This window comes from Oenanthe melanoleuca, chromosome 20 (assembly GCF_029582105.1).
Source record: "Oenanthe melanoleuca isolate GR-GAL-2019-014 chromosome 20, OMel1.0, whole genome shotgun sequence".
Lineage (NCBI taxonomy): Eukaryota > Metazoa > Chordata > Aves > Passeriformes > Muscicapidae > Oenanthe > Oenanthe melanoleuca.
Genome location: NC_079353.1, coordinates 2011472 through 2037773, shown reverse-complemented (window position 1 = coordinate 2037773; position 26302 = coordinate 2011472). Strand labels below are relative to the sequence as shown.

General features: G+C 44.4%; 1 protein-coding gene across 1 annotated transcript; it reads right to left on the bottom strand.

The window, feature by feature from the left end:
- Window positions 1-1781: 1781 nt before the first annotated feature.
- Window positions 1782-26095, bottom strand: DOK5 (docking protein 5). The gene is made up of 8 exons (XM_056507117.1): window positions 25895-26095; window positions 15815-15922; window positions 11007-11121; window positions 10017-10136; window positions 9169-9358; window positions 6419-6554; window positions 4212-4320; window positions 1782-2352 (listed from the first exon to the last, which is right to left on the bottom strand). The coding sequence occupies exons 1-8, from the start codon at window positions 25958-25960 to the stop codon at window positions 2288-2290; spliced, it is 909 nt and encodes a 302-aa protein (XP_056363092.1). The 5' UTR covers window positions 25961-26095; the 3' UTR covers window positions 1782-2287.
- Window positions 26096-26302: the final 207 nt, after the last annotated feature.

Genomic DNA, 26302 nt, shown 5'->3' with positions numbered 1-26302 from the left:
AGGGAGCAGCTGATTTTAGGAACTCAGCAATTTGCTGGCTCCAGAGCAAACCTTCTGCTGCATCTCATGGTTCCACTGCAAAGTCAGGAATATCTGATGCAGCAGGCACAGGGGTTATTAAATTATTGGCCCTCTGCAGATTTTCATGGCTTATTTTGCTTTTCATCCTTTGGCTGAATGTGCACATCCCAGGGTAAAAGTTGTCTCTGGCAGAACCAGTGTGTTATGACACAGATTTTTTTTATTTTTTTTTCTCACACATCTAGCCAAAAAAAAAAAAGAATTTCAGGAATTTCACATCCCTGCCATGGCTTTGCTGTGTCCTGCTTGCCACAGTTTCTCCACCTGGCAGCCCTTGCCAAGGACAGGGAAAGCACTCTGGCCTCCAAAGAAAATGGGTATTTCTTTAAAACAACAATAAAAAGCCTTCCTTGCATTTGTAAAGATTTGTTAAGTTCACAGCAAAATATAAAAGTAGAGGACACAAGGTTAGGGAAGGCAAAGCAGAAATCTGGGACAAAATTTTAGCCATTGCCAGATTTTAATTAAGGCTTGGGAGAAATTCTGCACAAAAAGCAAAAGCCAAACCAACCAAAAGCATCTTAATGAGCTCAGCACAGGTAATTAAATCTGGTTTTTATGTGTTGTTTAACACAGGACCAGATCCTTCCCTGCTCTGTTTCATGTGTTCATTGCTCCTGGAGAAGGCAGGATCATCCTGGGGGCTGCAGGGGTGAGGATGGGGAATGAAAGAGAGGAGACACAAACACCCCCAGACTCCTGCTGCTCCCTTATTCCCCAAATCCTGCAGCTGCAAAACCTAAAATTCATCTCAACAGCATGAAAAAAAAAAATTAGTGATGGCTTAGAGCAGATGAACCCCGCTGCAAAATCAAAAATTCATCTCACCAGCATGAAAAAAATAATTTTAATGATGGTTTAGAGCAGATGAACCCCACTGCAAAATCAAAAATTCATCTCACCAGCATGAAAAAAAATCATTTTTTTGATGGTTTAGAGCAGCAAATCCCCTCAGCTTTCTGCAAAGATCACTTCATGTGCTGGTACCAAAAATGAAACCAAAGCAGCTCCTTGATCCTGTGCCATCCACACCCAGTAAATTAAATTAAATTAAATTAAAAAGTGAATTTTCTCAGCCTTCCCAGGCAGTTCCACTGGCAGGAATAATCTCAGACTGGTTGATTTAATGACCCTTCATTTAAAGGCCAAGGTTAGAGTGGCTTTTTTTTTTGTCTTCTCTGTAATTGGGGTGTTCAGCCACAGATAGCTGTGTTCTATCCATCACTGCCTGAGTGAAAGGTGAATAAAATCATTTGTGAACTGGATATCCACAATAAAACAGCTGCTGCCAGCTTGGGGAATGCATTAGAAATAAAGCTGGAGGATAAAGAGTTATTAGTCACAACATGCCCCTCAATCCCTTATTTGTGTGAGCAGCTCAGCTCTGGGATGAACATAATCCTTATTTACAATAAATTAACTTATCTTTGCACTGTGGGGTGCCTTCCACAACCATGGCAGATGGATTTGACTTCCTTCAGAAATAAATTTACCTCCACCACTCTCAGGGTTTGGCTTCCCTCCCCTCCACTTCTGTTCATACAACATTCCAGCACGTGGAAATCCAAAGTTTATTTTTGTGACTTTAACTCAAAGCTCCAGACCATGGTTGTGTCCTAGAAGAAAATCAGTTTGTGCTAATTGAATGACAAAAAACTGCACCACAAATTGCATGGGACTTTTTTTTTTTTTATTATTTTCAATGTTTACAGAGATGGAAATAAATACAGGAAAGAGGAGATTCTTTTAAAAGAAATCAATCAAGCCTTCAAATAGGAACAATTGTATCCAAGAGCTGCTTCAAACTGGCCACCACTCCAGGTTTGAGGAACAGGGAACAATAATGGGAATAAGTAAAGATAAGCATTGCCACAAAGCAGCAGTGTCAGGAGACAAAACAAGCACACTACAGCAAAAATCTCATGTATTTACAACATTCCTATCATACAAAATCTGGAAATGTTTAGGGAGTGACTTCTTCTCTGTCCAGCTGTAAGATATAAAATTACACCAGAGGGTTTGGTGGCTTGGTTCCTCTCCCCAGTATCCACACTAGAGTTTCTGCTTCTGGCACAGTTTAAAAAAATCCTTTGTATGGCAAGAATTGTTCATCCAACCTGAACTTCTCTGTGTTTCCACCCTGGGTTGTCACCACTGGGGCAGTTGGTCAGAGGACAAGGAGTTTGTAATTCCTCCAGGATTTCCATCAATGCTCTGACCTGCAGGTTGGAAAACTGTCTGTGCACTGGAGCTTCACAGGGCTGGAAACACCTTCAGAGAGCCAGAGGGAACAACAGAACAACCCCAGTTAAACACAGGCTCAATCACTCAGTGATCACCCACAGATTCTTTAATTAATTAGTTACATCTAGCCCTGCTCCCTCTGCTGCTCCAGCTCAGAAACTGCCATGCAGATTTTCTGTATCACTTCCTTCAGAACAGAAACTGGTACAAAGCAAATGAATTTTTTTTCCCCAAAGTTCTGACTTGCATTTAAAATGTAAAAATGCTCTTTTAGATCCTCTTCTCCCAGTCTAACAAGCAAGATATTTTTTTCTGAACATAAAACAAGTGGTTTGTGCCATGCAGTCTGTTTATCTCGTGCCAGCTCCATGCTGAATTCCTGATTTAATGAATCAGCTCCATGGCAAGGCAGGTGGGGGAATGCACAGACTGTTCCACAGAACAGCCCTGAGCAGGATGCAGGGATGCTCTGGATGGAGCTCTCCATGTGCTGCCTGCCCCCTCTAGTGTTGGCAAGGAAGAACCAGGGAAACATTTCCTTTAAGGCTTTTTTTTGGTTGTTGTTGTTGTTGTGTTTTTTAGTTCTGAAAACAAACACAGCTCCAACAGTGCTGACTTTGGCACAGCCCCTCCGAGGTCTGAGCATCACCCCCTGAGTGCCACCCCCATGGAGCAGGGCAGTGTCCAGGCACAGTGTCACCCCCATGGAGCAGGGCAGTGTCCAGGCACAGTGTCACCCCCATGGAGCAGGGCAGTGTCCAGGCAGTGTCACCCCCCGAGTGCCACCCCCATGGAGCAGGGCACTGTCCAGGCACAGTGTCACCCCCATGGAGCAGGGCAGTGTCCAGGCACAGTGTCACCCCCTGAGTGCCACCCCCATGGAGCAGGGCAATGTCCAGGCACAGTGTCACCCCCATGGAGCAGGGCAATGTCCAGGCACAGTGTCACCCCCATGGAACAGGGCACTGTCCAGGCAGTGTCACCCCCTGAGTGCCACCCCCATGGAGCAGGGCAGTGTCCAGGCACAGTGTCACCCCATGAGTGCCACCCCCATGGAGCAGGGCAGTGTCCAGGCAGTGTCACCCCCCGAGTGTCACCCCCATGGAGCAGGGCAGTGTCCAGGCAGTGTCACCCCCTGAGTGCCACCCCCATGGAGCAGGGCAGTGTCCAGGCACAGTGCCACCCCCATGGAGCAGGGCACTGTCCAGGCACAGTGCCACCCCCATGGAGCAGGGCAGTGTCCAGGCTCAGTGCCACCCCCTGAGTGCCACCCCCATGGAGCAGGGCAATGTCCAGGCAGTGTCACCCCATGAGTGTCACCCCCATGGAGCAGGGCAGTGTCCAGGCAGTGTCACCCCCATGGAACAGGGCAGTGTCCAGACCCAGTGTCACTCCCTGAGTGTCACCCCCATGGAGCAGGGCAGTGTCCAGGCACAGTGTCACTCCCTGAGTGTCACCCCCATGGAGCAGGGCAGTGTCCAGGCACAGTGTCACTCCCTGAGTGTCACCCCCATGGAGCAGGGCAGTGTCCAGGCACAGTGTCACTCCCTGGCAGGTTCAGAGCTCTGTCCCTCACCCCTGGAAGGTTTCAGAGCAGTGTCCCCCCTCCCCTGGCAGTTTCAGGGCAGTGTCCCCCTCCCCTGGCAAGCTCAGAGCAGTGTCCAGACCCAGTGTCACCCCCATGATGTCATTCCATGAGTGTCACCCCATGAGTGTCACCCCCATGGAGCAGGGCAGTGTCCAGACCCAGTGTCACTCCCTGGCAGGTTCAGAGCAGTGTCCCCATCCCCTGGCAGTTTTAGGGCAGTGTCCCCCTCCCCTGGCAGGCTCAGAGCAGTGCCCAGACCCAGTGCCACCCCCTGGCAGGTCCAGCCCTGTCCCCTCACCTGTCAGCCCCAGCAGCCCCGGGCTGTGCTGGATGTGGTGCCAGTAGGCGCTGCGGGGCAGCGGCAGCACGGCGCCCAGCGACAGCGCCCGCTCGCTCCTGCTCAGCTGCTGCAAGACACAGGGACAGGGTCAGGGACAGGGACAGGGACAGGGACAGGGACAGGGACACCCCAGCACGGCCACACCCTCTGCAGGCTCTGCAGCACCACACCCAGGGCTGTGCTGCAATGCTGGACCCCAAAAACCTTCAGGTTTTTTGAGCTGTCTGTGCTTTGTGGCACTGCTTTAACCTGAGGCCTTGGAGAAGCTTCCAGATTTGAGTGATGGAGTTAAAATTAGGAGTGTGTAGTTAAATAGAAGTGTGAGATTTCACATGGTGAAGGGTTTTAAATTTGAGGTTTTTATAGTATAGGTATGGGACAAGATGGAGGGTTTTGGGTGGTGTCTCAGTGTTCATCTTCCCTCTCCTTCATGGTTTCAGGCAGTGGTTTTTGGTTGGACAGTTGGTTTGACAGTTGGGTCACAGGAGTTTGGTTATTGGGTCAAAAGTATAAATAATACAGGTGTTAATTCTCTATTGGACTGTCTACCTTTAAAAGACCTTGTAACTTGCTGGATTCAGCTCCATTTTGCTCACTATTAGCTGGTAGCTGAACTCTCTGTACATTAGGTAACATTTAATAAACAGCCAAGCCCAAACACAAGGAAATTTGTTTCCTTTGTGTTTTCAATCCTGGCTCTGAGTGAAGACAGAGGAAACTTCAGCCAAACCACTAATTAAACACCAGCCTGTTACATGGGACATGGTGTTTGTGGAAAAGCTTTTTCAGAGGTTGTGCAGCTGCTGCCTGTTGAAATCCACAGCAGCTCTGCACCTGCTGAGTCTATGGGCACGTGGAAAATGGAGATTTTACATCATCTGTTAAAGATGTTTTACCAGAAATGCAAAGCCAACAAACTCAAAGCTGCCTGTAAACCTATTCACTGTCATTTCAGAGCTGATCCCTGCTTTCTGAAAATGGAATTGTTCTCTCAACAGGTTCCTCCGTCCCCTCTGCCCCTGCTGGGCTACAAATGCTAGTGAAGTTATGCTGACCTAGCCTTGGTTCATTTTAATCTGCCTAATTTAGTCTCTGTTCAGTTCTCATCTCATCTATCCATCTGTCTCCACTGAAGATAAATTTAGATATTTTTGAACAAGAACTCCCTTCATTAACTAGAACTGAAAGGAAAAAGTAAAACCCAGCAAAGGTGGTGTCAGATGGTGTTTTCCTGGGAAAGGGCAGATCAGCAGCTCTGCTGGCTGCAGTGAGCTCCTCTCACTCTTCTGAAAGGATCCAAGTGCCCAGCTCTTCCCAGGGATTCTTCCCAAAGCACCCCTGGAGCACAGACACCACCCAGATGTGGCAGGAGCCACACCTGGCAAAGAGACTGATGAGAAATGCTTCCAAAACAAACTCATGATGCTGATTAATCCCAGGAAATTAATGAGGCTGCACTGACAGGGCTGATTTTCTCTGTGTCCATTCACACTTATTGAAAACTGAACCCACAAATGAGGAATGTGTGTCCTGTTTGTTTCTATCCTTGAGCAGGAATTCCAGTTCTACATAATGCCCTCAATTTTATAATCAAGCAGAACAGAGGAGCAAGAAGAAGAAAAAGGAAGAAAAAGGAAGAAGAAAAAGGAAGAAGAAGGAAGAAGAAAAAGGAAGAAGAAGGAAGAAGTAGAAGGAAGAAGAAAAAGGAAGAAAAAGAAAAAGGAAGAAGAAGAAGAAGTAGAAGAAGAAGAAAAAGAAGAAGAAAGAGAAGAAAGAGAAGAAGGAGAAGAAGGAGAAGAAGAAAAAGAAGGAGAAGAAGAAAAATAAGAAGAAGAAGAAAAAGAAGAAGAAAAAGAAGAAAAAGAAGAAGGAGAAGCAGAAGAAATTATAATGATAATAAACAATAAAGGACAATTATAATTATATGGATAATGATGATTATGATAATAAATGCTAACAATAAATTATAATTATACCTAAAATGATTATAATTATGATAATAACAAACGATAATTACACTGCTATGATTATTACAACAAAAATAAATACTGACAATGACGATTATGATGATAACAATAATCATCATCCCCCTGAAGCAGCACAATTTAGATTCCCAGAGTGGGATGCCAGTCCCCATGCCCATGCCCAGCCCAGCAGCTCCATACCATGGAATTCCTGACACTCTGCAGCAGCCTCTCGTGCTGCTCTGCTATGGCCAGGGCAGCTGAGTGCACCTTCTGGTAGATGGCTTCCCCCTCCCTGGTCTGGAAGATGAAGAGCCCCTCTCCTGTGTCACACATCCTGCAAGGTAGCAAGGGCAGAGGGAAGTTTCCAGAAAACCACAACCCAGCCAAGCCTCCCTGAGCTGCTCTGAAAATCCTCTCACATCAGGGGTGAGGAAACAAAGGGGGAGCAAAGTTATTTCCACCCCTCTGGTGCTTGAGATCGTTTTAATAAGGAGGTAATACAAAAGTGGATTTTTATTTGAAATTATTCAAATGTTATACTCAGGGGCAGTTGGGGAAAGATGTCCACAAAAGTCCATCCCCACAGGGGTGAGTACATTTTATAGGTTTCAGGAAATTAGCATAATTAATTAAAAGCACCAATTAGCAGGACAAGTGGTGATGCAATTTTCCCCCAGGTCAGTCCCTTCTCTGGAGTCTCCCCTTGGCTGTGAAATGGATCTCAAAGAGTTTTTATTAATTTTGGTTCCCAGGAAGAACCAAGGCAGCACAAGGCCTTGTACCTCAGGGCTTGGAGCTCTGCAATTTGTTTTTTCTTTCAGGGAAAGGTAATGGAAAATTACTGGGAAAAGTAGCTACTAATACAATAGAATCCAGACCTATAAATATATGTGTGAAGAATGCAGGCAGCACAGCAAAGAAAAGAAAAAAAGGCAAAAACTAAACACACAGCCCTGGCTGGTTCCTTCAGACTCAGCTCTGGAGAGTTCCTGCACAAGACCCAGATTTTTTTATATCTGGAATCTGTGTCAGGCAGGATTAATTTGTCTTTTAATGGGTTTTGCAGATTTTTGTCTTCCCCTTGGAACAATGAATACAAATCCTCAGTGTCCTGTCACAGCTAAAGGAAAATGTGTTCTTCCCTCCCAGGAGCCCCAAATCCTGCACTGATGGAGGTTTCAGTGCCTCTTCCCTTTCTGGCAAGTTAATTGTGTGATCTGTTTCCCTTCTTTAATCTCAAATAACACCTCCAGTATCTCCTCATCAGGATTTGATGGTTCAGGTCAATCTTGCTCCAGCCTCACCCAAAGTTTGGCAGAGCTGAGCTGGAGGAGCAGAGCAGATCCATGCCAGATTACATATAAACTACAGATAAACTACATATAAACTACATATAAACTACATATAAACTACATATAAACTATACACACAACCTGTCTTGTTCTATCTTTTTTTACTATAGCTCTGTTCTAAGTCCTGTCTACAACAATGGGCTTGGAGCTGAAGATATCAGGGTGTTTTCAACTTTTACTAGAACTCAAACTACTACTGTGGAACCCAGACTTTTTATTTACTAACAGCACCAGAGTTCCTACTAAACTTTAATTACTGTGGAATTCAGACTTTTTACTCACTAAGAGCACTAGAGCTCCTACTAAACCTTAACTACTATGGAACCCACACTTTTTACTTACTAACAGTACTAGAGCTCCTACTAAACTTTAATTACTGTGGAACCCAGAATTTTTACCTACTAACAGCACCATAGCTCCTACTAAACTTTAATTACTGTGGAATCCACACTTTTTACTTACTAACAGCACTAGAACTGCTACTAAACTTTAATTACTGTGGAATTCAGACTTTTTACTCACTAAAAGCACCAGAGCTCCTACTAAACTTTAATTACTGTGGAATTCAGACTTTTTACTAACTAACACTAGTACTAGAACTGCTACTATACTTTAATTACTGTGGAATTCAGACTTTTTAGTCAGTAACAGCACCAGAGCTCCTACTAAACCTTAACTATGTGGAACCCAGACTTTTTACTTATTAAGAGCACTAGAGTTCCTACTAAACTTTAATTACTGTGGAATTCAGACTTTTTAACTCACTAAAAGCACTAGAGCTCCTACTAAACCTTAACTACTGTGGAACCCAGACTTTTTATTTACTAACAGCACCAGAGATTCAAGTAAACCTTAACTACTGTGAAACCCAAACTTTGTACTCACTAACAGCAGCAGAGCTCCTAGTAAACTTTAATTACTGTGGAATTCAGACTTTTTACTTATTAAGAGCACTAGAGCTCCTACTAAGCCTTAATACTGTAGAATCCAGACTTTTTATTTACTAACAGCACCAGAGCTCCTACTAAACCTTAACTACTGTGGAACCCAGACTTTTTACTTACTAACAGTACTAGAGCTCCTACTAAACTTTAATTACTGTGGAATTCAGACTTTTTACTCACTAACAGCACTAGAACTCCTAATAAATCTTAACTACTGTGAAACCCAAACTTTGTACTCACTAACAGCACCAGAGCTCCTACAAAACCTTAACTACTGTAGAACCCAGACTTTTTACTTATTAAGAGCACTAGAGGTCCTACTAAACTTTAATTATTGTGGAATTCAGACTTTTTATTTACTAACAGCACCAGAGCTCCTAGTAAACTTTAATTATTGTGGAACCCAGACTTTTTAACTCACTACCAGCACCAGAGCTCCTAGTAAACCTTACTAACCCCTACTTAAACTCTGCTTTATGTGTGAGAGGCTCAATGTCCTTCACCCCACCCAATCAATCCAACCCCCGCGCCCTGATTCCTCCTTGAGGGGTTCAGGAAACCTCCTGAGCGAGCGAGCCCAGCCCTCCCTGCTGGCCAGGATGCCTGTGGGGATGTGTCCCAGCTGGAGGAGGGTGGGGCAGGCCTGGCTCACCTGCCAGCCTCGAAGGTGAAGCAGGCTGGGTCGCGCCCGTAGCGCCGCAGGGCACTGAGCGGCCACGAGAGCAGCTTGGCTCTGGGGTTCTGGATGTCCCAAAGGTAGATGTTCTCAGCTGTTATCTGCAAGGTACATTCCCCATGCACATCTAAGTTAGGGGATGGCATCAAATACACATTGAATCTCTCTGGGAGAAAAACAAAAGGTTAGTCTAAAATCCCTGCCCAGCAAGTCGTACAAGGAATTTCCTATTTTCCATCTCTATCTGCACTTTAGAGCTATTCATTCCCACTCAAAGAATTCCCAGCTGTAACTCAATAATCTCCATGAAATGCTGCACCCAAAGGGCATCAAATATTTGTGTGTGCACTCAGAGCCTGAGGAGAATCCTGGATTTGCAAACTGAATTTCTGTGTGTGAATAAATCCATTGCTGGTGCAGGTGATGAGCTCATCTGCACAGGAACTGGAGTGGCCACAGGCTCAGGGTTTGCATGCAATTACTTTTATTTATTATTCTCTTTACAAAGCCCCAGCCACTCACATCACACCAAAGAAACCCACACAACAAACAGTTCCCATCTCCAGGAGCGACTAACTCATCTGAGGAAGGGAATTGCTAATCCAAAATAATTCTGGATAATTTATTTATTATCTCTGGCAGCAACTAAAACCAAAAGCCAAAAGGAAACCTCCCCAAACAACCAAAATCAACCCCCCAAAACAGCAAGGTGAGCTTGGAAAAGCAGTTTTGCTCCTCTTTATTCCCAATATCTACATGTACAGTCTAAAAGGCTTGAAAATAAATGCAATTAAAAATTCAAAATTCAATATTTGTGTACTTACCACTCTGCTCCCTCTCTACTCCAGATGCCAGCAAGTCAGGCTCTCCAAGGCTGATGTCATTAATCCGAGTTCCCAGGCACTCCACCTGCAGCACCTTGCACCACTCATCTGCCTCAAGCTCTGCATCAATGCCCAGAAAATATAGAATATAGAAATATATAGTATATACAAATAAAAATAAAAATAAAAAAAAAATAAAAATAAAAATAAAAATAAAAATAAATATATAAATAATATAAATATAAAATAAATATAAATATACATATAAATATAAATATAAATATAAATATAAATATAATATATAAATGTATAAATGACCAGAAAATATAAAATATATATAACTATATATATTGAATATAAATAAATATTAATATTAGTATTAGTATTAATATATAAATATGGAGTATATATAATATATATTAAATATAAATATATATATATAAAAATATAATACGTAATATATAAACGTATAAATGCCCAGAAAATATATACTATATAAATATATAGTATATATAATACATATTAAATAAATATAAATATAAATATAAATATAAATATAAATATAAATATAAATATAAATATAAATATAAATATATATGTGTAATACATAATATATAAATGTATAAATGCCCAGAAAATATATAATATATAATATATAAATATATAGTATATATAACATTTATTAAATATAAATATAAATATAAATATAAATATAAATATAAATATAAATATAAATATAAATATAAATATAAATATAAATATAAATATAAATATAAATATAAATATAATAGAAACAGAAATCTAGAAATGGAAATATAAAAATACAAAATATATAATTGCATACATGCCCAGAAAATATATAATATATAAAAAGATAGTATATATAATATATATTAAATAAAAATAAAAATAAATATAAATTCATATATATATATATAATTTCACAAGAATTCTCTGAGCTTCTCTAAGGAGTGTGGCCATTTCACCCACCTGAGTCACAAGCAAAGGTTTTGGAGGTGTCATCACTGAAATAAATGGCCACAGCGTGTTTCTTTGTGCTTTTGGGCAGCCTGGAGACATCCCTCACGTTATTGAGCTCTGTGACCTGGAAAGGCAAAATTTGGGATGTTAGTGAGGAGCCTGGGAAGGGTCTGTCCCTTCTTGGCTGGGCAAGGGAGGAGGGAAGGGGAAAGGTGAGAGAGCATCAGCAGGCTCTGAACCCCTGCTGGTCCTGAGATGCAGCCCTGGCAGGAACCACCCCGAAAATTCCACAGAAATTCCATCAGGAACCACCCCGAAAATTCCACAGAAATTCCATCAGGAACCATCTCAGAAATTCCACAGAAATTCCATCAGGAACCACCCCGAAAATTCCACAGAAATTCCATCAGGAATGATCTCAGAAATTCCACAGAAATTCTATCAGGAATCACTCCGAAAATTCCACAGAAATTCCATCAGGAGCCATCTCAGAAATTACACAGAAATTCTATCAGGAATCACCCCGAAAATTCCACAGAAATTCTATCAGGAATCACCCCGAAAATTCCACAGAAATTCCATCAGGAATGATCTCAGAAATTCCACAGAAATTCCATCAGGAATCACCCCGAAAATTCCACAGAAATTCCTTCTCTTCTTCTCTTCTCTTCTCTTCTCTTCTCTTCTCTTCTCTTCTCTTCTCTTCTCTTCTCTTCTCTTCTCTTCTCTTCTTTCTCTTCCTCTTCTCTTCTCTTCTCTTCTCTTCTCTTCTCTTCTCTTCTCTTCTCTTCTCTTCTCTTCTCTTCTCTTCTCTTCTCTTCTCTTCTCTTCTCTTCTCTTCTCTTCTCTTCTCTTCTCTTCTCTTCTCTTCTCTTCTCTTCTCTTCTCTTCTCTTCTCTTCTCTTCTCTTTCTCTTCTCATTCCTCCTCACAAACACTCCACAATCCCCACTGGTTGGAATTTCAGTGGAGACACCAAACCCCCTGAAAAGTTCCTGTCACCCCCTCAGTCCCAGCCAAGTGACAGCCACCACTAAAACAAAAGTTCCTTCTCAGCAGAGTGGCCAGACTTCAAACATTTAACTTGCCACTCACACAGTTTCCACAATCCAATTTTCCAAATGGATTATTCCAGAAGCAGACAGGGAAGACTGTTTAAATTTCTCCTGCTGTTTCAAGGCCAGATTAATACACCTGGATTAAAACCCAGAACCCCTCTGGGCTGGGTGTGCTCCTGTCAGCTTTTTTTGGAATATTTCAGCTTTTATTGGAATATTAAGGATTCTTCTGGCACATCACAAAGCCAAAAGAAATAAGAATTTCTTCCTCCCCCCAGTTTTGTTTTGTTCAAGAATGTGGCAGTCTGAGTTTGCTTATTTACATTAACAAGTGAAAATCAGACACCTGAAAAGGAACTCTGTGCAGATTTTGTAGCCTCATCCTAATTATCCTCCCTCCCTTGTGGGAGCAGAGGAATTAAGTGAGCAATTTGCTTTGTGTGTGCAAATTCCCAGTTCCCACAAGCTCCAGATGACTGCTCTCACATGACCTTTATTTTAGGGCACTGTGACCTTTCCACTTTTAAAACACAGAGCAAGATTAGGTTAGAAAGAATTTAAAGGTTAACATTACACCCAAAAATTAAAGTGTTTATTTTTGTTTTGCACCTCCAGTGCTGAGGATGCCCAAACTCCCTGTGCAGAGCTGCAGACACACCCAAACACAAAAAACAAAAGGGATTCTCCAAAATAACCCCAAATAACCCCAAAATTCACCTGGAGAAGGGAAGGAGCTGTGTCACAGAACTCCTGCACTTTAATCCATCCCAGAAAAAAGGGGAAGCCTCAGAAGGAAACACCTGAGTGAGGGAGGCAGGTGCAGGTGAGAAATGAGCTCCATCCATCATTTCCCTTTCCACCCTTCAGGGTTTTATGATGGATTAAAGCTCTCCTGAGACTGAGGTTTTTCAGATGTGATTCTGCTTCCAGCAGCATTCCAGAATCACCCAGAGCCCAGGCAGGAGTACATTTTAAGGACAAAAATTCTTATTTCTTTTGACTTTGTGATGTGTTGGTAGAATCTTTAATATTCCAATAAAATCTGCATCCTGTGACAGAGTATTCCCAAAACCCTGGGGATGTGCAGGTGAGGTTTTGCTGAGGTTTTTACCCAGAGCTCTGCACAGGGGCATGAGCACCAAACTCCCATCATTTTAATAAAGAATATCCCCAAAATTTTAATAAATAAAAAGCAGGTGGAAAGCAGTGAGTGCTGAAGGCACTGCCATTCTCTTTGCTGGGTGTTTTTACCAATAATTAACTTATTTCCATAAGAATCATTCAACTACAGCCTAATGCAGAGCAGCAGGGACAAGTTCTCTTTTTCCAGCAGCTCATATTTAATAATCTCAGAAACTCCATCATTCACATTTAAATTCCACACATTTACAAGGCTTATTTTTAAAACAAACCCTCATTTTTATCCACCTGTGCTCTTTACAAATGAGCACATTTTGCCCAGAAATGCAATTTAATATTCATTATCTCCCTCTCAGTGAGGTCTGTGAAAAATAAAGGAGACCTGTCAGTTTGGAGAGCTGGGATCAGCCTCACTCAACATCCCTGGATTCAGCTCCCTCTTTGCCTGAAAATATTCTCAAAATCCAAATGAACCCCAGAAAATCGAATTTTTCCCACTTTTCATCAGCCAGAGCCACCCCTGGGACAGGGGAAGGTCCCTAAGGCAGAACTGGGTGATCTTTGAGGTCCTGTCCACGTGATTGGCAAAGTTCTGATAAAAACCCAACAAAATTTCTCTGTCAGTTCTCAGTGACTGATTTTGGACCTTGACTCATTAATTCCTGACAAATCAGCTAGCAGAAAAACCCAGAAATTAAATTTATAGGAGAAGCAATAGTTTGAAGTGAAGTGTTAAGCAGAGACTAAACTTGGCTTAAAACTGAAAATGCCTCTGGGTTTTCCATGGATTCCAGGAAGGAAGAGAAGAAATCCCAGCCTCATTCAGATTCCTCTTGGATTTCATGTCCATGACCCAAGTGCTGCTCAAAAATTGCATCAGCACAATGGATAAAATACAGATTTGCATCAATAGTTGACAGTTATAATAAAATAAGTGTTTTACATAGAGCAGGAGGTTCTGACACACACACAACAAAGAAAAAAAAAAATCCTTCTGAGAGTTGCCTAATAGAAATGTGAATTATTTCTGGGCCTGAATTATTAGAAACAGCCAGAGGATTTATGAGCAATCAATTACAGATCCATGGCAGGCAGGTTTGAGAGGCAGGATTCCCTCAGGATTTATTTCCTCCTGAACTGTCAGAGTGAGTGCAGAGCAGCCTCAAGCTCCTGGGAATTCATGCCCATAATTCCAAATCTCCATTTTTTGCCTGCAATTATTACAAATTAAAAGGGGTTTTTTTTTTTATTTCCATGCCCAGGAGAATGGCAGGTGGGAATTCCCAGGTGAAAATGAAAAGTGCAGCATCCCAGAGCAGTGGCTGCAGGGAAATTCTTCATTTTTTTTGAATTCTGCAGTGAAAATTCTGTGAAAATGTCCTTTCTGTCTGGAGCTGCCTCCTGTCCTCCCACTGAGTCAAAATCCCAGGAAAATGGGAACTCCAGGTTCTGGAATTCCCATATTTACTCCTGTAAATATGAAAAGCAGGAGCCACTGCAAAGTATTTCAGATGTGATTTTAAAGGGCTGAGGAGAGGCCAAACACTTTAACAATAAAATCATTTTCCACTTGCTTAGCAAGATGTTTGCTACAAATAATTTATTTTACTTTTACTTCACTGAATGAAAGCACACACAAAGGTTTAGGACCTTAAGAGTTAAAAAAATCAGTTTTCAGGCTAACTAATACACAGAATTTTGAATTTTATTCTCAGGATCTAAAGAGTTAAAAATTTTTCAATTTTCAGGCTAACTAATACATAGAATTTTGGATTTTATTCTTAGGACATTAAGAGTTTAAAAAGATTCAATTCTCAGGCTAATACACAGAACTTTGGATTTTATTTTTAGGACCTTAAGGGTTAAAAAATTCAATTTTCAGGCTAATACATAGAACTTTGGATTTGATTCTCAGGACCTTAAGAGTTAAAAAAAAAATCAATTTTCAAGCCAACTAATACACAGAACTTTGGATTTTATTTTTAGGACCTTAAGGGTTAAAAAATTTCAATTTTCAAGCTAATACACAGAACTTTGGATTTTATTCTTAGGACATTAAGACTTTAAAAATTCAATTTTCATGCTAATACACCGAACTTTGGATTTTATTCTTAGGACATTAAGAGTTAAAAAATTTTTAATTTTCAGGCTAACTAATACACAGAATTTTGAATTTTATTCTCAGGGCCTTAAGAGTTAAAAAATTTAATTTTCAGGCTAATACACAGAACTTTGGATTTTATTTTTAGGACTTTAAGAGTTAAAAGTTTTCAATTTTCAGGCTAACTAAAACACAGAACTTTGGATTTTATTCTCAGGACCTTAAGGGTTAAAAAATTTCAATTTTCAAGCTAATACACAGAACTTTGGATTTTATTCTTAGGACATTAAGACTTTAAAAATTCAATTTTCATGCTAATACACAGAAGTTTGGATTTTATTTTTAGGACCTTAAGAGTCAAAAAAACTTTAATTTTCAGGCTAACTAAAACACAGAACTTTGGATTTTATTTTTAGGACCTTAAGAGTTAAAATCTCAATTTTCAGGCTAACTAAAACACAGAATTTTGGATTTTATTCTGCATGCAGTAATTAGATTTGACCAAGCCTTGTGCCTCACCTTGTGGTAGCACCTGAAGTAAGCAGCTCGTTCATCTGAGAACTTCTCCAGCCTCCTGGGCCCTTTGCTTGAAGCCTTTTTCAGCACCAGCCAGCATCTCTGGTAAATCTGGAGGCACAAAACAATAAACTTGGCATCTCCCTTACCTGAATATCACAATAATCCCAGAGAAAGGAAACCCTAAATCAGATGTGGAGTTCCATCCTGTTTTTTTGGATCCAGACAGAAATTCAGTGTGTGAGGTGACACTTTGTATTTTGTGGATAAGGGGGAAGTGAATTATTGCTAATGAAAAAAGCAGATTGTTTCACTGCAGAAATGCTGTCACTTTGCTCCCAGGGTCTAACTGAACTGAAATCCAAGTCATTTAGTGGTTTTAAAATCACCTTTCCACCCCTTCCAGTTCCTGCCACCCTCCCAGGCATCCCTCAGTCCTGATAATCCCTGGATCCTGAGCATCCCTGAATCCTGAGCATCCCTCAATCCCCAGCACCCCTCAATCCTGAACATCCCTGAATCCTGAACATCCCTGAATCCTGAACATCCCTGAATCCTGAACATCCCTGAATCCTGAACATCCCTGAATCCCGAGCATCCCTGAATCCCGAGCATCCCTGAATCCTGAGCATCCCTGAATCCTGAGCACCCCTCAATCCTGAACATCCCTGAATCCTGAGCATCCCTGAATCCTGAGCATCCCTGAATCCTGAGCACCTCTCAATCCTGAGCACCCCTGAATCCTGAGCATCCCTGGATCCTGAACATCCCTGAATCCTGAGCATCCCTGAATCCTGAGCATCCCTGAATCCTGAGCACCTCTCAATCCTGAGCACCCCTGAATCCTGAGCATCCCTGGATCCTGAACATCCCTGAATCCTGAGCATCCCTCAATCCTGAACATCCCTGAATCCTGAACATCCCTCAATCCTGAGCATCCCTCAATCCTGAGCATCCCTCAGTCCTGAGCATCCCTCAATCCTGAGCATCCCTGAATTTGGCCATTTTGAGGTGTTTATTTAGACTGATTCCTGAACCAAAATAATGAGGGTTGGGGCAAATTAATGCAGATTTTATCTTCTAAATAAAAATATTTTGTGATTTTTTTAGAGCAGGGGGGTTCAAATGGCTCTCCTAAAACCTAAGAGTGGCTGCCAGCACACCCCAGGAAAGCAGAGATATTTTACAACTAAAACAAACAGTCCCACCCTTGTTTGTTGTTTCAGAGGGGCCTGGAGGTCACAAACTGCAGCACAAAATCTCAAATTTCTCCTCTGAGAACAAGTGAACCTCCAGGGGAAGTTGCCTTGGTTTTTATCTCTGCTGTGTTTTTCTGCACTTTGCCCTAAAACAAAGAATTCCAGTGAGCTGCACTTACAGGGATGCTGAACTTGCTGTCAAACAAACACAAACTTTGTTGTTTTTTTTTCCAAAGCAGGAGCTGCAAGTTCTCTCATGCAGCTTGAGATGCCCCCCAGAAACGCTGGGATATTGCCAGGAATTTGCAATTTGCAATTTTGTGGCTCTGGTAACAGATAAAACAATATAGGCACAGCATGATGCTCCAGAAATTCCTCAGTCTCTTCTCAAATTTGCCTTTTTTTTTTTCTTTTTTTTTGGAAAGAAAATGCTGCCCCTTTGAAATTCCTCAGTCTCTTCCGAAATTTGCTTTTTTTTTGGAAAGAAAATGCTGCCCCTTTGAAATTCATCAGTCTTTTCTCAAATTTGCTTTTTTTTTTTTTTTTCTTTTGTAGAAAAAAATGCTGCCCCTTTGAAATTCCTCAGTCTCTTCTGAAATTCCTCATTCCTGCATCTCCACCACCAATATTCCACATGAGAGTCACCCAGAGCAGCTAATGGGGAATGAGGCTGTAATCTTGGTTCTGATTCAGAATTCACAACACCACCCTGGACTGCAAAGGTTTTTTTCATCAAGTTACAAATCCCAGCTCTGGCACTGGCCAAAGAAATGGCCCAAAGAAATGCCTGGCAGATCTTGAGGAATCTGTGCACCTTTAACTCTTGTTAATGCAAGTCACAACAGATTTCTCCTGCTCTGAAACATCAGGCACTTTAAGATTTTTCACTTCAGAAACTCTCCTGTCCCCAGCTGGAATTTCATGAACCACAATGGGATTTTTGTTAAAGGTTCAGGCTCAAAGCCATTTCTCCACCATCAGCACCCCAGGGCTGGATCTGAGCCCACAGATGAATTCCCACCTGACACAGTAATCAGAAGGCAGCTTTGTCCTGTATCATAATTTATTTGGGGTTTTTTTGGTCCTTCAGAGCAGATTCACTGCCAAACCCCCCTGGAAATCTGTGACATTGTCTGAGGCACAGGGAGCATAATCTGGGTTGGATGTCAGGGAAAAGTTTTTCACAGAAAGAGTGATAAAGTGCTGGAATTGCCTGCCCAGGAAGGTGGAATCACCATCCCTGGATGTATTTAAAAAATTTTGGCTGTGGCTCTCAGGTTTAGTGGTGCTGGGGCTGATGAGCTTGGAGATCTCAGCACTGAGTGTCCCTCACTGCTGCAGCTCACAGCTACAGATCCTGCCAGGTGAAATCCCCCTGGACACAGCCCTGGAGGGTCAGCAGGACCTGAAACAGCACTGAGCACCTCCAGGGACACCCAGGAGGGGGCACAGTGAGAGCCCACCATGGAAAATGTCTTTAAGGACCTTGCTCATCCCACAGCAATACCACAAGTGTGCTGTGGAGGAGCCACTTCTCTCCCTCCCCTGCTCAGTGAAGAGATGCTTCTTAAACGTGACCTAAAACACATTAAAAGCAAGATTTGGGTCTCCACTCTGCCCTCCCTGCAAAACTGCTGAGGTGGATGTGGTACCATCAGAAAGAGCACTATCTGAAATATTCCTCCTCTTTTTTAAGGACCTACAAAGCACAGCTTGGCTGGCTGGTTGGGGTTTTTACACACCATACACAGGGAGGTTGTAATTCAGGGCTGCTTAGGGGAGAGAAGAGCCATTCCAAAGGAAGAGCCAAGAAACATTTACAGCAGAAACACTCCCTTGCCAGTGACAGCTGAAGAAAACCAGCCAGGCTGGAGCTAAGGATCAGATTTGGCTCCTGGAACATCTGCTAAGCTTTGTGCACGGGCACAGTTAATTCTGGCATGAAACTGGATAGGAGAGAATCAGCCTGGGACTGTAACTAGGGAGGAAAAACAGCACAGGCTCCACTGGGGGGTAGAGCTGGGCTCTGTGCAGGCAGCTCTGCTGACAGCAGCTGGATTTGCAGCTGGATTTGCAGCTGGATGTGCAGCTGGATGTGCTGGCCCAGGCCACGGCACAACCCTGGGAGAATTCATTGATGGTTCCCCAGACAAATATCACTTGGCAAGCAAAGGGACAATTTAACCTCCTGCACTGACATTACTGCACTCATTTTACCCTACTGATCTTCTGAATTGAAACAAGTGACATTATCATCAGTAAAAAAAACAACAAAACAAAACAAAAACACCCACAAAAACACCAATATTCATTTCAGCAGCTTGAACTCTCACTGGTATTTCTGACAGCACTTGATGAAGTCAGACAAAAAGATAATGGGACAGTCCATCATCTTCCTTGGCATTCCTGAAGCTACACAAACACCAAATGAAGATGTCAGTGCCAAATGAAGATGTCACTCTCAGGAGCAGCCCCTGCATCTGTCACCTTCTTTCAAGTGTTTCCACAGCCCCTGCAAAATGTTATTTATCCCTGATCTCACCCAGGGCAATGCCCGTGCACAGCAGCAGAGAATTCCCTTCACACTGGGAAAGGAGATGAAAAGGCAGCAGAACCAGCAAAGGGTAAATCACCTGTTTATAATCAGGTTTTCTTTCACTGAGATCACACCCTGCAGGGCTGCTGCTGTCACCTCTGGAAATCACAGGTTTTCTACAAGGAGGAGCAAACAGGGAAAAGAGAGCCAGGATCCAGAGCCAGCAGGTCAGGGTGTTTGGGATAAAGGGAAAAGGTCAGGTTTGCTTTAAACTTGTTACAACAAAGCAGATTTAGAGCAAGACAGCAAATGGGTGAGAGGCACCTGTTCAGGAGTCAGTCCATCCATGGAAATTTGGAATTCATTGTTTTACTTCACAAACAAAGCCCACCTTCCAAAGAAGAACACAGAAGGTAATTTATCTGAAAACAGGCTGGGCAGCACCAAAAAAGCCACTCCTCCTCCTAAATGGGCCAGCACAAAGCAAGAGCTCCAAATCAAGATCTGTACAATCTTTTGGGGGAAAACCAGGAATAGCTGTGAGGTTTGTCCTTTTTGGATTTTGGTGGGAACAAAATTAATTTGGGAACAAATTAAGACCCTTGTGCTGTTCCCACAAGCCAAACATTGAAAGAAACAAGGTGTAATTCCACCTTGGGAGCTGCAAAATGTCCTTTGAGCTCCTCCAGAGCCAGGCTGAGCCCCCAGCCCAAGGTGACACGAGGGGACAGCACCCAGTGACAAACCAGCCCTAGTGACAAACCAAACAACCCCCAGTGACAAACCAACCCCAGTGACAAACCAACCCAGTGACAAACCAACCCCAGTGACAAACCAACAACCCCAGTGACAAACCAACCCCAGTGACAAACCAAACCCAGTGACAAACCAACCCCAGTGACAAACCAACAACCCCAGTGACAAACCAACCCAGTGACAAACCAGCCCCAGTGACAAACCAACAACCCCAGTGACAAACCAACAACCCCAGTGACAAACCAGCACCCAGTGACAAACCAGCCCCAGTGACAAACCAGCTCTAGTGACAAACCCACAACCCCAGTGACAAACCAACAACCCCAGTGACAAACCAGCCCCAGTGACAAACCAACAACCTCAGTGACAAACCAACTCCAGTGACAAACCAACAACCTCAGTGACAAACCAACCCCAGTGACAAACCAACCCAGTGACAAACCAACAACCCCAGTGACAAACCAGCCCCAGTGACAAACCCCCAGTGAACCAAGCCCGAGTGACAAACCAACAACCCCAGTGACAAACCAACCCAGTGACAAACCAAACCCAGTGACAAACCAGCCCCAGAGCTGACCCCATAAAGAACAGCCCTGGACTCACCCCATGAGCTCTGTGCCACAGAAAACCCACAGGGCTCTGGCCCCAGTGCCCAGATTAATGCCTGGCATTAACTGGGATCCCATCAGGGAAAACGCCCCAAATTCCCCAGGAATGTTCTGGATCCCATCCCTGCTGCCACTGACAAGCTCCAAGCACTAAGAAATCTTAATATCTGTGAATATATTCTAACACCTTATCTAGCAGCTCAGCAGAACTCTGAATTTCCAGGGGGCTTTAATATCCTGCAGGTTGGAGTTGGTGCCTGAGAAATCTGTTCAGTTTTTCCAACTTCCAGACTGAAAGGAGCTGCATAGGTGAACAGGGTTTTATTAATAAAGCTGCTTCAAACAGAAATCCAGGCAGCTTTTTCCCTCTCCTTCCCCCTTCCCCCACCCTTACATCATTCTTCTTTCCAGTTTTCACAGCTCAGGCTGTAAAATCCTCATATTAACTTGCTGGCACATGTATCCCAGCACCAAATCTCTGCCACCATATGGTTCCAGTCCTGCAGATTGTCTCTCCCCCACTCTGCCTCTCCTCCCACAGGGTTTGACAGAACCAGAACTTGTCACAGAACAGGCACTGGCAGCGTGCAGCAACCCAGCTCCTCAATGAAGCTGCCACTCACTTTAATTAAATTAAAATCAAACTCTGAGAGCTTCAATTTCTCTGCAGCTTCCCACAATCAAATGTTCCTGCTGAAGGGGACAAGTCCTGAGCTTTATGCAGGAGTTTCTCCACATTTCTAAGCACTGAGGTTTTCAGGTGTGCAGCCAGCACTGATGCTCTGATTCCTGAGGAACAATCCAGGAACAACCCACAGGACAAAACTGCTGCATCTCCCCAGCTCAGTCTTGCACCTGAGTCAGCTCCTCACCCAACACTCACATAAATACAGGAATGCCTCACATCCCCCTCATTTTAGGTGAAAGTTTAATATTTCCAGTAAATCACTAATCAAAGTAAAGCAGGTGATCCAGAAAAACAAGAACTTTTTTTTTTTTTTCCACTGAGTTTTTTAATCAACCCAGAAATGTCTGAGCAGTGCTGACACCACTTGTGCATTTCCTAGGCACAAACAGCTGGCTCAGAGGTGAGGCAGTCCCAGCTCCCAGCTGAAGGCTGAATTACCAAAATCCCTGAATTATCATAGATTCCTGAATTATTACAGATCCCTGAATTACCAAAATCCCTGAATTACCACAGATCCTTGAATTACCCCAGATTCCTGAATTACCACAGATCTCTGAATTATCACAGATCCCTGAATTCCCCCAGATCCCTGAATTATTACAGATCCCTGAATTCTCACAGATCCCTGAATTACCAAAATCCTTGAATCACCACAGATCCCTGAATTATCATAGATCCCTGAATTACCACAGATCCCTGAATTATTACAGATCCCTGAATTATCACAGAACCCTGAATTACCAAAATCCCTGAATTATTACAGATCCCTGAATTACCAAAATCCCTGAATTACCCCAGATCCCTGAATTCTCAGAGATCCCTGAATTATTAGAGATCCCCACCAGGGGCTGAATTCCCCCAGATCCCTGAATTATTACAGATCCCTGAATTATTACAGATCCCTGAATTCTCACAGAACCCTGAATTACTAAAATCCCTGAATTATTACAGATCCCTGAATTACCAAAATCCCTGAATTATTACAGATCTCTGAATTACCCCAGATCCCTGAATTACCCCAGATCCCTGAATTATTAGAGATCCCCACCAGGGGCTGAATTCCCCCAGATCCCTGAATTCCCCCAGATCCCCACCAGGGGCTGGCCCCAACCAGTGCTGGAGGACACCCCTGACACCACATTCCTTCCCCCTGATGTGATGAAGATGTTTTGGGCCAGCCAGCCCCACCAAGCACACAGATCCAATTTCTGTCCTCAAGGAGGGTCACACCAAGGAGGGAACAATTCCCCTGCTGCAGCCTCAGCAGTCACAAGTTTAGGAGAGGGTTCAGTTGCAGCCTCCCACCCTCCTCAAACCTCTGCTGCCTTTTCCCTTGCACAGCCCCTCGTGATCACCAGTGCTACAAACCCCTCCACTGCAAAGATTCCCTCCTGGTTTGCTTTTAATTGGTATTTTTAATTGAGCCAGCCCAACCTGGAAAAGAAAGCTCAGGTGTGTTCACATCCACCCACCCCACAAATGGAAAGAGAAGGACAGGGTTTTCCATCAGGGAAACAGCTGCATGATGCACTCCTCCTGAGAAAGGTGCCACAGAATGGTTTGAAAATCAGGCACAAAAATGAGTTTTTACACAGAGAGAGGCCATAAAGCAACAGCCCTGCTTTGCACAGGGATATAAACCCCTGAATCAGCTGGGAGCTGGCTGCAAGAGCCCTGGGTGTTCTCTTCCCCAGACACAGTCCTGGTGGTCCTGGCAGAATCCCCCCCCCAAATCAAAGCTGGTTTTTCCTGGTTTAAAAGGCTGTGCTTCTGCCCTGTCAGCATTTTCCAGCACAGCCCCTGTGTGTCACTGCTAATGACACACCAGGCTGACACCATCAGCTCAGGGAATTATTTTCCTCCTCCCTGCAAGGATGGAAAGAGTCAGGAAGAGTGAGCCTTCTCCTGAATATATTTGGCTCTGCAGAAGACCCATGTGATACAAATGTTGCTATGGAAACCATTCTATTAAATTATATTCAATTAAACTCACACGTTCCAAGCCACAGAAAGAGTTCAGGTGCAAAACCAATTAGCCTAAATTCAATTTTGGAATTACAAAGTAGAGCTGTCACGTTCCTTTTAAAAGAGGTTTGGATTTAGCAAGCTGCTTCTCTGCACCCCTTCCATTCCAAACGTGGCACCTGCACCCCAGTTTCTCAGGAAAGTCATTTCTTGAGGCAATTTGTGGCTCCAAGCTCTGCTCCCAGTTCCCTTGGAGATGGAATTGCCACAGCAGCACAGAGGAGCTGCTTTCAGCAGAGAGACAATGCTCTGATTACAGCTGTGCCACCAGAAATGGGAATGGATTGCAGACTCCCACTCACATCCTGCACACAGGGAGAGCTGAGATCCCTCCCAATGCCAGCAATCCTGGCTCAGGGCTCCTGAAATCCTCAATCAGACACGGGGCTGCAGCAGCCTCGTCCTTCCTGATGTTTTCACAGCGTGGCAAAGTTGTCTCAAAGTTCCTGTTTTATACCCTAAAGTGTTTTTTCCCTTCCCACCTCCAGCTCCTGGGTGTCCCACAGCACAAAAACAACCTGTTGGCACAAATCCTCACCCTCTGGAGGAGCCAGGCTCACACCAGCCACGAGTGAGACTGAATTCAGGCTCCTGCCCCAGCCAGGAGCTCGGCCAGCCCCAGCCCCAGGTGTCCAAGGAGCAGGGACACCTCCAGCCCTGCCTTTGGAGAGCTCAGACTGATCACAATTCTGCTTAAAATCAGGGCACTGGGTTGCCAGCAGCTTACAGAAAATGCTACAGGAGGAATCTGCAGCCACATCTGCTCTCCAGCTGTGGGCCAGCACTGCCCCAGCTGGAAACTGCCAGGGGAGGAAAACTCTGCTGGTCAGGCTGGGTGCTCCCAAAAAACGGAGCAGGTCAGCTGTGCAGTGCAGCCAGGTCCTGGCAGCTCCCAGGGTCCCTCCACTGCTCAGGAATGCTCAGGACAGAAAAATCAGAGCTGGGCACAGCTCAGGGCTCATCCTCAGCCGTGGCACCTCGCTGGGACTCAGCTGGGCTCCTTCACAAAAGCACTTTGCATCACCCAGCCACTGGTAACGATAGAAACCTTCAGAACTGGAAAAAACCCAAACTGTCCTTTCCAAGGAAACATCTCACATTTGTTCCATTTCTCTATTTTTGCATTCAGCTGTCACATGCACCTCTCCTAAGGGGGCACCCAGCATTTCTCACCAGCAGCACCCTCTGGAAAACCTGAATAAAGGAGAGGCTCCAGCTCTGACAGCATTTACAACTATTGGAGTTGGATAAACATTATTCACTTCATTGAGCTTCCCTGTCACAGTATGGAAAAATGTATCAGAGTTTAATCTTACTCATCCTTTATGCCAGAGCAAACTGAACATTAGGAATTCAGTAATGACACTGAATCACAACACACCAATTGTGCCACATTTACTACACGGCTCTCTGAACGGCATTCCTTCAAATGTCACAGGATCGCGTGGTTTTACAGAATGAGCTGTGCCTGCGAGTGAGGGATGAGAAATCCAGCTGATGGAAACATTTTGACAAGGGACACAAGTTCCCCAAACTGTGGAGAAGTCACTGCCATGGGTGCAGCAAGAGCAGGGAGCTGTAACTGCAGCGAGGCAGCAGAAGCTTTCAGAAACCGACAAACTCTGAACTGCCAGCCCAGCAGCTTTGAATAAACACAAGAAATCAGTTATTTCCAGTCCTGAGAGGCTGATACACCAACTAAAATGTTTTATACACAGATGATCCCCTGCGCTCCAGGCACCCCCGGACTGGGGGAACAGCCCTGGAATTCAGGAATTCAGAGCTCATCCCAGCCCAGGAGCTGCGGGAACTGCGCTGCCACTCCCGCACACCCAGCACCTGCAGCCGGAGCCGGGATCACGAAAATAACCGCGGGGCTGAACCAGCACAGACGGGCGGCTGCGAGAATTCTCATTTCAACTCGAAAAGCGCCGAAGGCACCGCAAAGCTCCACCTGTCCCACTGGGGACCCCAAAAACCCTGAGGGGCAGCAGGAACCGCGGCTCCGGAGCTCAGCCCTGCCCTGCCCGGAGCGCCGGGTCCCTCCCGAGCCGCGCTCGGGGCGCAGGGCAGGGACGGGAGGGGGAAGCAGCGCAGCATCCCCGGAGAGAGGAGAGAATGAACACGTACATCCACACCTACACATCACATACATTCAGGTGCCTTCACTCCTCTCTCCCCACCCTTTTTTGCAAAAAGAGGACAAAGGTAAAAAAAAAAACCACAAACAGCAAAATGCCCAGCCCTGGGCAGGCGGGCCCGGGCACTCACCCCCAGCCGCCGGCTCCGGATGCGCACATAGCCCTGCTTGACGATGTCGTTGAAACTGGAAGCCATCCTCGGCCGGGACAGGCGGCGGCGGAGCCGCTCAGCCCGCCCGCATGGCCGGGCAGCGCCGGACCGCGCCCCGAGAGGGACGGGGAGGGACAGGGAGGGACAGCACCGCCCGGGAAGGACCGCACCTCCCTGCGCACCGCCCCTCGGAACGCCCCGCACCGCCCCGCAGGGATCCGCGCTGCCCCGCACCGCCCTGCGCAGTGACCCGCAGCGCTCCTGGAGCGCCCTGCCCTGCCCCTGAGCGATCAGCATCCTTGCCAGAGCGACCCGCAGCACCGCACCGCCCCTGGGACAACCCGCATCTCCCGCACCGCTCCTGGAACATCCCGCACCGCCCCTCGG

Excerpts from the sequence above, each read along its gene's own strand:
- DOK5 (XM_056507117.1), bottom strand. The coding sequence starts at position 25,960 with ATGGCTTCCAGTTTCAACGACATCGTCAAGCAGGGCTATGTGCGCATC. Across the intron at positions 9,359-10,016 it reads AGTAGAGAGGGAGCAGAGTG|AGAGATTCAATGTGTATTTG; the intron begins GTAAGTACACAA and ends TTTTTCTCCCAG. Across the intron at positions 2,353-4,211 it reads GGGGCTGCTGGGGCTGACAG|GTGTTTCCAGCCCTGTGAAG; the intron begins GTGAGGGGACAG and ends GGCTCTCTGAAG.